General features: G+C 40.6%; 2 protein-coding genes across 2 annotated transcripts; one reads left to right on the forward strand and one right to left on the reverse strand.

Moving 5' to 3' along the window:
* Positions 1–2,526: 2,526 nt before the first annotated feature.
* Positions 2,527–6,230, reverse strand: LOC140374087 (adenosine receptor A1-like). The gene is made up of 2 exons (XM_072460869.1): positions 5,872–6,230; positions 2,527–3,397 (listed from the first exon to the last, which is right to left on the reverse strand). The coding sequence occupies exons 1-2, from the start codon at positions 6,228–6,230 to the stop codon at positions 2,527–2,529; spliced, it is 1,230 nt and encodes a 409-aa protein (XP_072316970.1).
* Positions 6,231–12,597: 6,367 nt separating this feature from the next.
* rps19 (ribosomal protein S19) lies at positions 12,598–16,498 on the forward strand. The gene is made up of 6 exons (XM_072461040.1): positions 12,598–12,669; positions 13,288–13,358; positions 13,445–13,545; positions 14,949–15,132; positions 15,245–15,299; positions 16,447–16,498. The coding sequence occupies exons 2-6, from the start codon at positions 13,288–13,290 to the stop codon at positions 16,477–16,479; spliced, it is 444 nt and encodes a 147-aa protein (XP_072317141.1). The 5' UTR covers positions 12,598–12,669; the 3' UTR covers positions 16,480–16,498.
* The last annotated feature ends 696 nt before the right edge of the window (positions 16,499–17,194 follow it).

Raw genomic sequence — 17,194 nt, forward strand, 5'->3', positions numbered from 1 at the left:
TTATTTTAAATGAACAGACGTTTTAGTCAATGCAGTGATTGTAAGTGCAGCATCAAAATAACTGAGAACTGGAGAAAACAATATATTTTGAGCTTAGAAAATGGCTCAAAATATATTGTTTTGTCAAGTTTGAGTAACAGGCAAGAAAAAAAAATAAAGTAGCTCATTTGTGCACCATTTAAAAATATATCTAAATCATTTTTTGATGTATTTAGTAACCTTTATTTAACCCGGTAAGAAACGCATTGAGATCAAAACCTCTTTTACAAGAGTGACCTTGGGCAAAGGGGAAGAAACGACAGCACACAAATCATAAAAACATTTACACCAATGAAACATTAAGAACAAGTACAAGAGTGTTTGCGTTTAAAAGCACAGACTAATAATAATAATAAATGAAGAAGCAATGATCAGCCCTCGACCGCACAACGTGGCCGCCCCACAATGCAAGAGAAGGGGGCGCTAAAGCACCCCATCTTCTTCCTTTTATTACACCTACTGTCCAGTCCGTGACTCTAAGGTTCCTTCTACTCTCCTTTACTTTACAAATAGGGACATTATTGTACTGAAAAGTTCAATATTTTGAGCTAAGTTTGCACTACTTAAAATAGATATTTGAGATGCGCCCGCACACAAAATTTAAGCTTGGTTGGCTTTCCCATTGAAATAACATGGGAGGTTTCATCGCTATACGGCTACGCTGTAAAAAATATGACATAGCTCTCATTGACTTTTTTGATCGGAATGCTAAAATTGTATTGTGTGCCAAATTTAATAAAATATCACAAAACGAAATGTATTGCTCCCCATATACAATTTCAGTTAACTCTGTAGGGGGCACTAACATGCCAAATTCTATTATTTCACACACAGTTGGTTCAAACCAAAAAGTTCAAAAAACGTATATGCAAATGGGAGTTAAAAGTGGTGACATTTCAGAAACGTTATCCAAACATTATTGTGAAATCGTTAAATTCTTCTGTTTTTAAAACATTTTCAATGTTTTATATCACAATTTTTCAAATAAGGAGGCCCCTATCTGCAGCCATTTCTCCGTTTTCTTAGTAATAGCACATATGTTTGCATTGGCGGCTTAGCACTGACTTCACACAGGCTGTAAGTATAGAGCTATAGAAAGACATCTGTGCAATCGGCATAGTCACCATCAGGAGATTTAATTTTCTCTCTGACATTTGGTGTGGGACCTGATAATTAACTGGCCTTTTCATTTGTGAGTTATTCATAATGTCTGCATCAGGGAACGCTGTGGCTGATTAGTCAAAAAGTCATCCACAAACAAGAGTATGTATTTGTTTTATTGGCCTTGGGTCCATGAATTACTCATGGGGCCGTGTTTACATGAAACTACAGAGGCCCAGGAGGCTCAAGAGAATTCTAAAAATGAAGGCAACACAAATACTGTACAAGAGATGAAAACCACAGAAATGCAAATGAGATCAACAGAACAAAACAGAGAAAACAATCGTGCTGTTAATAAGGTTAGATGATCCATTATGGCAGGGGTGGGCAATTATTTGTGAGGGCCATATTCGAATCCTGGCAAGGGATTAATGTAATCTTCATTAAGGACACAAGTGCAGACACATCTTCCACAGCTAAGACTATTAACACTACTAGAAATAGAAAGGGTAACAATTTTATTTCATTAGGGGTGTGAACAATTATGCAAACTATAACTCAGGCATGAGTTCGCAATTTATGGTAGTTCAATAGAATAGAATAGAATAGAATAGATTAGGTAGGCTGTGCAGTGTAGGTAGCTCCTCCTTTCGGACACATATAAAGCACTAGTTTCTGTCAGAGGAACTGAAGAAGCTGAAGAAGCTACTTGGATGAGTGGTGTAGTAATTCATAAGCATTTAATATTGTAATGCATTAATATACCTTTCATTGTTATTGCAGACTGGACACACACACACACACACACACATCACACACACACACAAACACACACACACACACACACACACACATATCACACACACTTGCTCTGTCTGCTTGTGTCTGTCTCTGCTCCCCCAGCTTCTCTGTCTGGGTCAAGGGTCGCATCTCACGACCATATTAGGACGTCCTGGAAGGTACAGCCTGGTACGGCTGCCAGAGAAGATCCACCTTCTTATGAATATTCATATTCTTTGTCCTGTGCGTGAGAGGCCCCCAGATGAGGAGCAGACATCTGGTGGGAACTTGTGAGGGACAGGACATGCGTTTTTAATCTGTTAGTTTTGTAATCGTAGGGAATAAATACTTTTATTTTAAAGATCGAATCTTGTCTTGTTATTCTCAGCATATTAGAACCTAACAGTGGTGAAACACACTCTTAAAATCCAAGCCAATATGGAGGATTTTTTGATAAACTATACTATATACCGGTATTTGAAATTGCAAGAAGATCATGTTTTTTATTCATTGACTTGAGAAACGTTTTAATTCCCCTAAACATCCTCTACTTTGTTTACCAGTTGCTGGAATAGTCTGTTCTCCAGCCATGCGCGCCTATCTAAGTCACACATCAGGGCAGACTTTAGCGTTGAGGGCGTTTTTGGCTGAGGCCCACTGAGCCTGCACTGCTCCCCACAGCGCCTTGTGCACCACCTTGCCTCTGGTCGTATCGACAGGAGCGAGGGGTGGGTGGAAGTGAGGACGCGCGGGGAGCGAGAAAGCCTCCGTTGGCCTGATGTTGGCTTGTTTCTTTGGAGGAGTGAAGAGAACTTGCAGCACTAAGCTGTACGCCTGGAAGAGGTACGATGCGGCTCCGTGCACCCAGGATGGGACAGCTGTCTGGGGGGAGAAAAGCACCAAAGAGTGGATGATGTGGATGGGGGCGCAAAGGATGACAAGAAGGAAGATTGATAGAGCCAGGAAGCGCAATTGTGAGAAAGCGCTCTTGGTCAATTCTTCAGTTTCTTTTGGTTTCATGCACAGAAGATTCAAATAAATACCTAGCAAGCAAACCAGTGGAAGCAAAAAGACAGTGATGCCGTAGACATACACTAAAAATGGCGGGCTTAGAAGTGTGTCCGCCGAGCACACACCCCAATGGCTGCCATGGATCTGTGCGTATGTCAAATTATGTGTGTCCTCAACATAGAACTTTGATAGGAAACCTCCATAGGGCAAGAACTTCCCGATAACCTTGAGATCTTTGGAGTACTTTGGAGATTGGGTGGTTGCCGGTAAAGAGGTTGTCCAATTATCTCCAAGTCCAAGACCGGCTGACCCAGCATCGACACCTTCTGACCCATGTCCCCTCCTGCCCCGCCAGGTGTGAAGGACGTCCGGGCCAATGAACTGGGCGAAGGACGACAAGATGGAAGTCACCCAGCTTAGCAGCACCACACACAGGGCACGCCGACAGGTCACCACGGCCGGGTATCTGAATGCACAGGAATAAGGAAGGAAGAGAAAATTGAAGTGTAGATGGGTTTTCACACATGAGCGGACAAAGCTCTCCCAAGGCTAAAACTGCAACGCAAATAAAAATAACATGCAAAAATGTCTCAGTGTTTGAAGGGGGGGAAAGCAAGAACTTACTGATTTACCTAAAACATTCAAATTGTTTTTTGGCTTTATATAATCGGGAAATGAACCATCAGAGACACAATCTGATCTTTTTTACAGGCGCTGTGTCACTTTGGTTAATAACCTGCTTGTCTCAATGAAGATTCCACACAATGGCATAATCCTCTCCATGGAAACCAGTTTATTTTCATCAAGTGGAACATTCCAGGCAAAGCAATATCTCCTTGAAGACGAGCAGAAAGGTTACACAGTGCCCCTTTTACGTGATTTCTTGCTGGTTTATAGTTGCCTGGGATCCAGAAAACGCACTTTTTAATTTTTTTACAATAAGTGAGTCAGGTCGTTGCGTCTCAGTACTCTGCAGTGGGATTAGTTCATTCCCGGGACGCCCATTGGTCACCTATCATTTAGAACAAAATCAAACTTCTTTCACTTCAGATTAACAGCGTTTTGTGCTTTGGCTAATTCACCTGTCAATCACGCCGTCTGAACTTGGAGAGATGAGATATCATTCTGGACTTTGTAGGCAAAATGTATCGTGTTGGTGGAGTGTAAATCTATTACTGAGTATCCTTTACAATGGTCAGTAAAAATCAGAATGACAAAGAAATGGGGGAAGGAGAGTTTGGCAAACACTAAAACATGGGAGGAGGAAAAGGTTATGGACAGCACTGCCAATAATAACGAATCAAAACTCAAATAATACACTAATAATACTATTTCTCTTTTGTTTCATACCTAAAGTTATTAAAAATTAGCATTAAGACATTTTATTTGAACTGCTTCATTACAATATTTTGTCTCAACCAACTCCATGGAAAATGTAAAAATGTATGTTTTTATTTATATGGCTCCATAACCTCATCTCTTGGTTCCTGATTATAAATTTGTATTATTTGGTCGCAGGTTATTACTTGCCCTTGTGGTTTTGACCTTGCTGTGCCTCGCCAGGAGTAAGAAGGACATTCAATCCAATGTGGCACACACGTCTTCTGTTTTAACCTGCAAACATTTTTTGCTGTTTTCTTATTCTATGACCTTAAAAGAATTAAACCGATGATTTTGTTAAATGGTATCTTTAGTGAGACATGAGTATTAAGTCTGCATGTCCCGCTGAGACCTCCCTGCCCCCTGTTGTTCGTGAGATAATGGCCTCATGCATTTAGCCATTAAAGTCATTTTAGGATCACATTATTTGACCCGTGATATTTTTGTGTCTAAGAATACTTTTAAATGGCATTAATTTAGCAGAAAATCTAGCGGATATTATTCACAGTTTTAGCTGCTATTAAGACTAAGGCTGTGGTTATTACATATTTATTTTTGATCCAATAATGATATGATTTACCACCCACTTAGAAATATGTCTACTGGAAAGTAACCTGCTGCTGTGATGAAGGATAAAGAAAATTGCATTGGATTTTGTCATGTGATGCTATTGATTTATTTGTCTTTCTGGAAAAATAAAGTGTTTTTGAGTTTGAATATGGTGCAAGGACAGAGAATATTTCCAGTTTCAGTAAATAATATAAAGCATGTCTGTAAGTATATTCTGATATTCTGTAAATGTTTGCCTATCATGTCTGTTCATATCAGCAGGAAGTAGATTTATTTTCAGTTGTACATATTGTTTTTACATCCCTCTTTCTCTTTGTCTTTCTTCATTTGCTCCTTGACTTTATGAAGATTAACTCCTCCCACACACTTATGCTATAAGAAAAGATGTAAGCTATTGAAATGTATCATTCACAGTGTAATTATTACTGATAATCATAGACTTGAATTTGCAAAAGAGCCTTTTTTGTGTGTCAATGTGCTAGAGCAAGCATATTGTGGTAAAAAAAAGTCTCATATACAACTTTACTCCACAGGAAAGGTTAAAGTGTGGCAAATGCACTAAAATAGCAGGTTTCATTTAAAACATTTTTGATTTTATACAATAAATTACTTTCCCACTGTTTTTGACAAATATTGTGGTGTTAAAAAGTAAGTTTTCCCCTGAAAGAAATCAAAAAGTTTTAATAAATAACCTTTTACATTTATTTTTTTAATTTCCAAGCCCTAACTTTTATATCTAAACTACATCACACTTTAACAATTTACGATAATGTTTTAGGTTTTGGTCACAAAGTAAGATTTTTGGGTGAGTCATCTTTACAAAGTGTGCAACATGCATAATAAAAAAGAGAAGCAAAAGATGATTTAGGCAATGGAGAGTTTTGATATAGATAATGACAAAGTGTTGACGCAGAGTTCTCAATTATAAAAAGCTAAAAAAAAAAAAAAAAAGTAAACACAAACACTAACAAACATGTGAGAATGAATTACCTGTGAGCCAAAAGGTGCTGCAGATGTGCGTCCAGAGACAGGAGCATCACCAGGAACATTGTGAAGTGGCGGATGAGTAAAGGTCCACAGACGAGCGTGATGCATGTGTACAGGCACGTGGTGTTTCTCTTGTTCAGAATAACAGTGACCGGGAGCTCCACAGCGCCACCTAGAGCACCCACCAGACCCAGAGTGAGGCGCAGACAGCTGGAGACGGACCATGGCTTGGAGAGATGAGTGCCCTGTTGGACTCCTGTGCCACTGGTCCCACGCACCCTCAGGCACAAGCGTCCGCTGCAGGCAATGACACCGATGAAGAGGATGTACTGGCACGTGGAGTACAGCCACATCAGCTCCATGTCTGAGAAGCACACAGAGGTGATTTGTACTGCAGTACCTGCTAGACAAGGCCCGATCTCATCACCCCTCAGACGCTATAGGCAGGACAGGGCCTGGTTAGTACTTGGATGGGAGAACGCTGGAACACCAGGGGCCACAGTGGGGCGCTAGAGGGAACATCGCCCACATTGCCTGGGAAACGCTTTGATTGCCTTGAAAAGCAAATGTAAATAAACTGCTGTAATAATGCTATGTGACTGTTTGATGGATGTATTTAATGTCTTGACAAGCCCCTTGCACCAACAACATCAATAGTGACATTTAGTTTATGAATCATATGGTGATAAAAGTAAAGTTTCTGTGTCCTCCATAAAAAGAAGTTGGAATTCACGAGATTGTATTATTGTTCATAACCTGGGCACTGTGTATCATGCACTCATTACTGCATTCTTTATGATTTAGTTGGTTCGAAATCACTGTCAATTTGTGGAAAACAATATTGCCACATGTTCATTTTACAAAGCAATTCAGGGGAAACTTCCGGAGTACCTCATGACATCACAGACCGGCTTCACTCCTCATCCCAACTACTTTTCAACCTGCTTCGACGCTTCACAGAGCTGGGAAAATCTGCTTTTCCTACTCTGCTCCTTGGTCTTGGAATAATTTACAAATAAATAAACAACAGAAGCTGCAGTATCACTTGATAAGTTGAAGAAAATTGTAAAAAATGCTTCCTGAACGAGATCCTGAATCTCAATGGGACCTTTTGGTTAAATAAAGGTACAAATACATACATTTAAAAAATGCAAAAACATACATAGTTATTTTATCCATAGAAGGGATAATCTTTCAGTGAAACACAAATACTTAATCCCTGAACTTTATACCGAAGTCCCGCTGTGAGTGACACAGTATCTAAGCTTCTGGTGTAAATCCTCCACAATGTCTTCCTGTCGGCTCGCTTCTCTTTAACCCTCAAAGTCTAACAAAAACAAAGGTCATGTCACATGTGCTGTTTTATTATTTTATTATTATACTCCCATCCTGGTGAAAACACAATCAATATGAAACTGTCTGATTTGGAGAATATTCTGTTTAATCTCCTGCCCATCTCCTGTCTGCCCGCTGGAGCCTGTGGCTGGACATGCACAGCAGACATCCTGGGTCTCACTGCACGGTTCCATCCAGCTGTAATGCACTGACTTTTGAAAACTACATAAATAGAATGTCCATCAGATTTTTTTTACTTTCAGATACGTCCCTCGCTCGGCTACCAGGCTCTGGAATGACGTTCCTGTTTAAATGCAGTATTGGGGGACAAGCAGCTCTTATGCTCTTTTTGAAAAGCAAACAGAATTGTCTTGGCTCAGGGCTGCACTTCATTGACAATGAACTGTTTGAGAGTGTGGGTTTTGTAGCGTCTGTGGCTGTTGTTGTGAATGTTGGTGTTTCTCTGTCCTTTGGAGAACAGGAACCTGCTGCATAACTGTTTTTTTTTTTCACCCTGTATTTAAATTAAATGATTTATGATCTAAAACATTGTGTACCCTTGTGGACATGACCTCTTCATAACAGCAGCATCCCAAAGCACAGTTTGAATGCAAATATGTCTAGTTGGCAAAGTTGTTAAGCCAAGTATTCTCAGTAATGCTCTGGTGTTATCTGGGAGCTGGTATATGGCAGCTGGAGAATAATGCACACGCACCACTGTTGGACGCTTTCAAATCACTTCACTTGTGTCTTTCCTGCGCCACAGTTCAATTTCTTCCACAACAAACTCAGATGTACAGAATTTTTTCTAATCATGTCGTTAGAATAACATTGTTCTGTATGTTCCCGAGACTATTGCTGTCACTGTCTCGAATTGTACCCAAATCCTTTGAGACACACGGAACCAACAAGGGCGTTGTTTGTGTTGTAGCCACAAAGACATCCATGTCAAAATAATATTGTGCAGAAAGTACAGATGAGATTGGACATGGAGAAGTTCGACGTTCATGCTGCGCGGCAGAGAGACGGACATATTTTGAAAGGTATTGCCGAGCTGTAAATGTGCTTGGAGTGAAAAGGTCAGGCCACGGCAGATTTGACAGAAGTTCTGGCGTGCGGATGCGAGCGCCGTGCAAACACACCGACACGCTTTTAACACCATCCCACCATCCACGCTTTGTTTTATCTATCACCATTTCCCACTCCCTGCATGCTGCATTCACACATCTTTCAATCACAAAATGCATGAATAAATACGCTGTCAAAAACTCACATTTGAATTGTTCTCTCCAAAATGCAGTTACGCCTTGATTGACAGCAAATTTTCAACAACGGTCTCACACATACAACACAATGGTCGATTATCATAATAGCAAGCACGCCACTGCAACACGCCACCTGCCTATTCGCTGTAATGAGTTTGACCTTTTCTCCAACGTTTGTGCTTAGTTTTCTGTAATAATCTCGCTTGACTGAAAGAACCTCTTTACAGCAGCCTAATCACCACTACACAGTTGTCTCTGGTCTAATCGCTTAAAAGGCTTGAGTAAAATTAATGGATTTTAATTTCACCTTTTTGATTGAAATCACAAGGCTCACTCAGTCCACGAGTAATAGATTGCCCTAATTAAACCATTCATAAATTTGAGAAAAAAATGACATCAAATCAGGTCGCACTAAAAGGCTAGATTGTATCTCGCCTGTGCATGAGTAAAATGACTGACATGTTCGTGTGAAAAGGTCAAATTACCTGTTGCTTTGGTCTGATGATGCGGTTTGCAGCTGGAATCCAAAGTTAATATAAATGTTGTGTTGATTTGCTCTGAAAAGTTATTTTCTCTTGCACCGCTGCAGCTACTGTAAATAAAACTGATTTCTTATGCAGCTTTGAGATCATCTGTGCTCCTTATATCCCTCCAGTCAAAGCAAACACTGGATCGTACTGTCAATGTCAGAGCGTGGCTGTCCTTTCCACGTCAGATGAGCAAAGGGCAACACTACAGCTGCCAGTCAGTCAGGGAAATGTGTGAATAGAGTAAATACGATCCTGCGCATCACTGGACTTCTAATTTAAAGGTGCACAAGCATGAGCAGGGTCGCCTCTCCACAGATCGGACCTGTAACTTGGCCTTGGGAGGGGATGCGTTTAGTTTTATGTATCATTCTATTCTCCAGACACCGCTGCATGTGTCATTGGCTCCATTCTCATCCAATCAGAACCATTTTTACAGCTAAAAAACACAAACTGTCTGAGTCGAGCTCATAGAGAAAATGTAAAAATATGAATTATACATATGTTTTATATAGCACTTTTGACCAAACTTGCAGACGCTTTACACAGAGCAAAAAAAGAAAAGAAAACACCTGGAATATAGCAAATGAAAGCAGTCAGTGGTGAAAAAGGGAGTTTGGAGCAATTTGAGTTTCTGATTTGGAGAGAGAGGGAGTTCCAGAGGGTTGGGGGCAGCGATGGCGAAGGCGCGGAGCAGTGAGAAGCTCAGTGAGAAGCTCAGTGAGAAGCTCAGTGAGATCTGGGGGGGCCTGGTTATGGAGGGATCTGTGGGTGATGAGCAGGATCTGGATTTAGGTGGAAAAAGGCAGTCTTGTGGCGGATGTGTGGGGTCAAAGATGAATCTGGGGCTCCTGATCTGAGGGGAGGTGGTGACTATGCGGCTGTCAATGGGGAAAGTGAAATTCTGAGTGGAGGGAAGGAGGGATTTGGGGCCTCTGATGATGATTTGTTGCTGTGAAATTATGAGGGCATTTGTGGACATCAAAGATTTTATTGCAGAGGCAGCTGGTGATGACACATGACTTCCACAGTAGTGTTGTTGTGAGTGTTTGATAATCATCACTATCAGATATACATTGAAGCTACACAAACACGTCAAACATAAACATATCGGAATCCTTTTTAGATTACAGTTTTTTACGATTGAATAAACACTAAAATCTAAAGTTTAGCCCAATTATCAAAACCTTACACTCAAGGAGCAAAACTCTGCCTCAGCTCTGCACCAATGTAAACACAATAAGTCAGTTCACACTTTGTGCAAAACAACACACACAGTGATTTACAACACTGAGCACACTTGTATGTATTAAGACACAGAAGTTTATCAAAATGTCACTTCTTTGCAATTCTAAAGCACTGACTGTCAAATGACCACATGTTCCAATCCATTGAACACTGTCATCAGGCGCGCAAACACAAGATCGCTTAATTGTAGACACACCAATCAGGTTCAAGCACTATAAAAATGCAGCAGGTGAGTTCAGCAAATTGAACCAAAATGGAAGGAAGAGGAAGAGTGAGGATGAGAAGGAGGAAGAGGAGAAGGAGAAGAAGGAGGCAGAGGCCGTGCCAGAAGTCGAGGAAGAGGAAGACTTCAAGCAGGAGGAAGAGGGGGAGGAGTTTGGGAGGGTTCTTTTTTGTATTGGATGAAATGTAATGTTCATGAAAACTGGGAATTTTTTTCTTTTTCGCCATGTTGGCTTGAGTATATGGAAAAAAATAAATGACATGGTCAACAGCATTAGTCTTGTATCCTGTGTGGTGTCTACAGTGATGCACACAAGTGTGTTTAGTGTTCACTGTGTGTGTTGTTTTGCAAAAAGTGTGAGCAGACATTGTGTTTCCAGTTGTGCAAATCCGAGCGGTGTTTTGCAAATTCACGGTGTACTTCACCCATACGACTCTGTGCATTTAGAAGCAGGATTAGCCCAAAGTGTTTAAGGTTTTCCACAGCAGTGTGTATCTGGTGTGTAACTGGTGCAAACATAGTGAAGTCATATGCAACGTGTGTGTTTCATATGGTGAAAAAATATGGTTTTGATCAATTAGTGTAGAGTTTTTACAAGAGTGGTTCATTTTGCAAAGGAGCTAAGGTGTTTTGATAATTGGGTTTGTGGTTGTGCTAATTGTGTGTAGGGTTTTGCTAAATAAAACAAAACCATCAAAATTGTGTTTATTCAATCGTAAAAAACTGTAAACATTAAAAACATAATATTGAAATTGAAAGGTTTTGATTCATAAAATTGGTCTCATTATATATTACAAAGTGTCAACAAAGAATGTGTGTCCTCCATTACATGAAATTTGAGTTGACAGTTTGTTCTCCAATTGATTACATGTGTTTTGTCTCACTAGTGAGACAAAACAATCAAAAACAAAAATATCAACAGAAAAGTAATTGTTTATGTTTTAAAAAGTGAAATAAATTGTTTTTTGAAGGATTAATTTCACTCTTCGGTCCGTACAAAAGTTTGGTCTCCAAGAAACATAGAATTCCAGTGTTAAACCGTCGGAACCGTAGTTAATTCAGTGCACTATTTTATTCTGTTACAGCCTACGGCAGCTTGTTTATATTATACGACTATATTAGAACTCACTATGACAGTAGAATCCAAAACTAATTCAACTGTTTCATTAAAATTAAAATTAAAAATGTAATTAAAAATTAAATGTTTTTTACACTCTACCCCTCTTTCAGTGCTGTTGGGGCAATAGGATTTGCCAAGAAGTAGCTGTATTGACCGCCTTCTTTTTGAAAATATTACCATTACTGGTGGCTTTTGTGGAGTTCCATATGTGACTGAATACACTAGTGAACCACAACAACACTCCACCAAGTAGACAACAGTTAGTCAAGTTTGCCTTGGACTGATAGAATTTGAGGCAATTAAAGCTGAGGGCAAAAAATGTGTTTTTGATAGCTGGTCTTAACCTTTAAAATGTGTCTATATTTTCAAAACTGAACATCAATGTAAAATATGCCGTCCTAAAGCAAGCTCCAGGAAAGACCTACACCGGTCCAGACATGGTTTCCACAGAGAGACAGTGTAATAACATTTGACTGTGTTGCAATAATTTTCATATTTGTCAGTTTCACGGCTGAATAATAATAAAACAACTCCAGCAAACAGTTTAGGATGTATATATATATATATATATATATATATATATATATATATATATATATATATATATATATATATATATATATATATATATAACCATATATACATGGTTAGATAAGAGCTATAGTCTGGAGAATAAAGTCTTAAGTATAGGCGGTGTAAATGAAGTCTAAAGATTAAAGTCTCAAGATTAAAGTCTGGCGGTAATGTAACACTTTGATACCAGCAGCCGCCATAAAACACCAAAGAAAGAGAATTCTCTATCTTAACGATGTCATGTTTGTGTTCTAAGTTTTGTTGAGTAAGTTAGTTTCCTCAGTATTCTGTGTCTTCAGTGAATATTTGCCATATTTATGAAAAGTTTCAGAAAACGTGCCAAACGCTTGAAGAAAAATGGATTATAACGTTCCGCCCCGCCTGCTTCTGTTGTTAGCTCTCCCTCTCCTCCGCACCGGCTGCTGAACTCTCGCGAGAACGAGATCTGCCCGTTTTAACAGGCTGTGGAAACCCCGTACCGCTCTCTTCCCTTCGCTGTCCACAAGCAAGGTAAAATGTAGCTCTCCCTCGCACGGAAAATAATTATCATTTTGTGGTCATTTACGTTCAGATAGAAGTCTGAAATAAAAACCGATGTAGAATAATACATCACAGAGCCACCCTGTGTAGCTTCCACCGCGAGCCGTGCGTTATTGAAGGATAATTATGCCGTTTTGTTGTTCTGTGTGCGCGTCCTGATAGCTTTAGAGTAATGGCGCCCCCCTGTCTCCCTCGTTGTGGCCTGCTAGCTGCTGGCTAACGACACTGAGCGTTATAATATCTAATGTTTACTCGTATATACAGTCGCCTTTGTGGTTCAGCGTTAGCAAGTTCATATTGCTGCTGAATCATCCCGTTTCGAGTGTTGCTCGTAATGTCGCTTCAGAAAGACTATGAGCTAAGGAAGCTAATGCCGCCTGTAGAAAGCATGGACGCAGGCTAATATGGGGCTAATGTCATAACATTCTCTGCACTATAATGTTACACGTGTTCAGCCTGTGGAATAGTCCATCTCACACTGTAACTGTTCTAATGGGCTGCATGAAAGCTCATAATCATTGATCACCACATGGGCTGTAATGATCATGTGAGACTTGTGGACGTTGATGTGTCTGTCCTGTGTTTTAGATGCCAGGTGTCACAGTGAAAGACGTCAACCAGCAGGAGTTTGTCCGTGCCCTGGCGGCCTTCCTGAAGAAGTGAGTGCGCCTCTTTTAAACTTGACAGTAGAAAGAGGCTGAGTGTTTCATCACGACTTTTGTACCTAAACTAATTTGCTGCTCAGGTCAGGAAAGCTGAAGGTGCCTGACTGGGTGGACCTGGTCAAGCTGGGCAGGCACAAGGAGCTGGCCCCCAGTGATGAGAACTGGTTCTACATCAGAGCGGGTGAGCAGTCCTTTTGCATTTCTGTAACGTTCCACTGTGTTTTAGGATGGAGATAACCACATCTTCATTAGCTGTCAGAGCAATGTAGGAACTGCCTGCCTGGTTGCACTGTTACTGTGCTTTTGGGATGTCAACGAGTAGAGATGCACCAATCAATCGGTGGCCGGACGGTCACTGTCGTAATTTCCGGTTTTCAGCCGATCAAACTGAGCAGCTCAACGCGCCCAGAGCAAAACGCCTAAAAACTAGCAAGACTCATTCAGACCGCAGCGGCCAAGTGTCCAGTTTACATTCAAAGTCAATGTAAACGCGTGTCGACCACCTGCGTTTTCCGCGACGCGATTCCTGCTTTTACGTGTGGAGTGTAGGGGGCGTTTTCTCTAGACGCTTTGACAGGCGTATAAGCTTCAAGGCGTTAAAATTGTTCGCCGCAATGCGGTGCAGCAGCCAATCGGAGATGGCGCTCCCTTTAGTTCCTTTTCTGTGTATGTAACACACACACACACACCAGTGGTCAGACCTTGAAAATCGGTATCGGCCAAGAATTTTGCAATCGGTGCATCTCTATCTAGTATTGATACTGGGACCAAACGGTGAAATCTAGCAGTTTCTTTCATTCACATTTTCTAAAATGGGACTATTAAAGGTGTAATGGACGTTTTTTTGGGCCCAAATCGGAGTAATTTCCTCGTGGTGTGGACTGCCGGTTAGTCCTGCCACATATCATAAAGCTCACCGCCGCGTGTGGCTCGTCCCCATGATCGGCACGTTTCCGCGTGTCTAAGAGCTCGTATCTATCATAATATAGTTCCCTCAGTGTAAATAAGCCGAAAAATTGTCCATAACGCCTTTAAATTTGATCAGCTTTACAAAATGTAACTCTGAATGACCAGAAAAGTCCAATTTTTGGGGCTTTTATTGACCTAATAATCACGACATCTCTTGTGCGCTGTCAATATGTTTACATTGACACAATACCAGAACAATGTCAATTATTAGGTCAGGGTGACATGACTTGATGTTAATATCACAGTTTTATCCTCTGCAGAGGCTCCAGTCAGGGTTAATTACTACTACTGGGCTTCAGTAGTTGTAAGTAACAACAAACTTTGTCACAACTCAAAAGAAAATACAGTGCTCAAAAAAAAATTCCCACTATTTTCCTAATTGAATATCCCTATTTATTTACCACTGGTGTCATATGGCTCAGCCCTAATTGTAGGATAATTGTAAGTATGAAGTGTACAGTCAGTGAAAAAACTGCACGTTTGTGTCATTTATGGATGTTCTACACTAAGAGGTTGTGATGTAGAAAAACGTATTGTAAAACTAACCCAGTTAGCATAGTTTGAGATGTGCAAGTTGAACTTTCCAGAAGTGCGTTAAGAATCCTGTGTTTACAGCATCCACAGTGCGTCACCTATACCTGCGTGGAGGTGCTGGTGTTGGCTCCATGACAAAGATTTATGGAGGTCGCCAAAGGAACGGCGTGTGCCCCGCTCACTACAGTGTAGGCTCAAAGAATGTGGCCCGCAAAGTGCTGCAGGCCCTGGAGCTGCTCAAGATGATCGAGAAGGATCCCAATGGGTTAGTCTTGGATTAATATGTACTAGGATGTAATACGAATACGGCTGTATACTTGTTAGCGGGGAGAAGAATGTCATCTTTCAACTGTTCTGGTTTGTGTTTTTCTGTCCAGTGGTCGCAGACTCACGGCCCAGGGAACCAGAGATCTGGACAGAATTGCTGGCCAGGTGAGATGCTGTTCCTAATCAATGTGTCCATATAAAATGGGTCATTAGGTCAGATTACATTAATCAGTCATTTTGAGAACTCTCAGCAGTGTCACTCACTCCATCATGGCAATAATCAAGGGTCCAGTATGTGCTCAGTATTAGAGCTGTCCAAACACATTTTCACATATTTGCAGTATAGGTCAGAGTTACTGGGATTTCAAGTCATTCTTTTTTATGAAGCTTGGTGGTTTTAAGTCTGTCACTGTCAAAATCAGAAAAGGTTTATTGTTAATGAGCAAAATTCACAAACATAGGAACTTCTCTTGGTGATTTGCTGCAGTGTAGTGTTAGTAAAATTGTCTGAATTTTTGACCACCGGTAATTCAGAATGAGACCTGAGGGCCAACAAAAGTTTGCCTGAGGGCTCCATTAGGCCATAGTTTGTGTGTTAAACACCAGTGTTAATGATATTGCAGCAATGCAGGATAAGGTCCTGACGGTGGCAATTTGTGCCTCCAGTGTTAAACTGGAAGTTTGAGTTCTAATCTGCAGTGTAGTACAGAGTTGTAAACTCAGCCCAAAATGAGCAGTTTGTTCCACCATATTTCTATCAACTTTGGCCTGCTCTTGCAGGAGAAAACAATGCAATGCTTGATGTAAGTGCATGTGATTGTCCAAATATGATGGGGCAATTGTTCCTAAACTTGCGTACTAGAGCCCAGTGGATGCGTACAGTGTCCTTGGCGTGTCCTTGCCATATTCATGTTCACCAGCTGAGTCGCTCCTTGTGCCACACAGCTAATATGGTTTGCCATCACTTAAGTCAATTCATACTCTCATCCTGTCAGAAATCAGCCGAGGCAACAGAATGGTGTTAATCCAAGGGTAAAAGGGATAAATTAGGGAGGGAATTTCATGCTTGGAGGGTTCAGCGTATGGCTCCAGTTTTCCCAGCCGTTTACGCATGCTAATGAGCCGACTTGGGCCTGGCTGTTTTTCCACTAGCAAACTTTATACATCTCACTTTGTTTTGCAGTTCATTTCATTAGGTCTGAGTTCATAGTAGTTGCATGGCTCCCTTCATTGATACTATGAAGACCTTTTTAGTTTTAAAACATGGCAAATCAGTCATTCATGAAGTTTAGTCTGTTATTTGTCTCCACAGGTCTGTGCTGCAAGCAAGAAAGTTGTTCAATAAATTTTGTTTTGAGAAAATCAATGCTTTGTGTCTTTTTGCTAAATGCTTGCTGTTAAAGTTAATTTTGTGTTGAATGAGTTCTGAGTGCTGTGTACGTGTTGAACTTTTTAAAATGGGTGATGTACTAAATTCTCACTGACTTAAGTAATGCAAATATTTTAGCCCCTCATTTTGAATCGGTGACTGACTGGTGATGTCATCCCTCTCTGCACTCGGAGCCACAGTGCCACCTAGAGATTTGTGTAGCTTAATGATGGTCTTGGGTCAGAAAGTCCTCGCGCTGTCGCCAGAAATATTCAAGTAGAGGCAATTTAGGCAGGAGTGGAAACCGTTTGGGTAATTGACCGTCTAGTGCAGCGTTTTGCACAATATGTAGCTTGGTGGGGTGGCTACATCAAACTCAGGAAATGTTTTTTGATGCAAAATATTTAAACGTAATTGGCACCGTTACAAAAAGTTGGTTCATTACAAAATTGTGGTTGGGGCTGGTCAATATGAAAAGTCCAGTTTTGTCTCAATAAAACGGACACATTTCCTGAGCATGTACGGAAACAAACTGAGACCTTTTGATTTAGACTGGTGACATTCTGAAATTATTTTTTTAAACCAAGCATCCGTTTCCAGCTTCATCTATTTAGCAGGGACTCTTCAAATATTCTACTTTGTACTGCTAAACCAAATACCAGGACCCCTAAACCATTGTACTTGATCTTTA

Source organism: Eucyclogobius newberryi, unplaced genomic scaffold, assembly GCF_026437365.1.
Source record: "Eucyclogobius newberryi isolate DKJ021-1_F unplaced genomic scaffold, fEucNew1.0.hap1 SCAF_3, whole genome shotgun sequence".
Lineage (NCBI taxonomy): Eukaryota > Metazoa > Chordata > Actinopteri > Gobiiformes > Gobiidae > Eucyclogobius > Eucyclogobius newberryi.

Bases quoted from the DNA above. Each gene is read 5' to 3' on its own strand.
- rps19 (XM_072461040.1), top strand. From the start codon at position 13,288: ATGCCAGGTGTCACAGTGAAAGACGTCAACCAGCAGGAGTTTGTCCGT. The intron at 13,359-13,444 runs GTGAGTGCGCCT...TTTGCTGCTCAG, and splicing joins CTGGCGGCCTTCCTGAAGAA to GTCAGGAAAGCTGAAGGTGC. The intron at 15,300-16,446 runs GTGAGATGCTGT...TTGTCTCCACAG, and splicing joins TGGACAGAATTGCTGGCCAG to GTCTGTGCTGCAAGCAAGAA.
- LOC140374087 (XM_072460869.1), bottom strand. From the start codon at position 6,230: ATGGAGCTGATGTGGCTGTACTCCACGTGCCAGTACATCCTCTTCATC. The intron at 3,398-5,871 runs GTAATTCATTCT...CTGTGCATTCAG, and splicing joins CAGCACCTTTTGGCTCACAG to ATACCCGGCCGTGGTGACCT.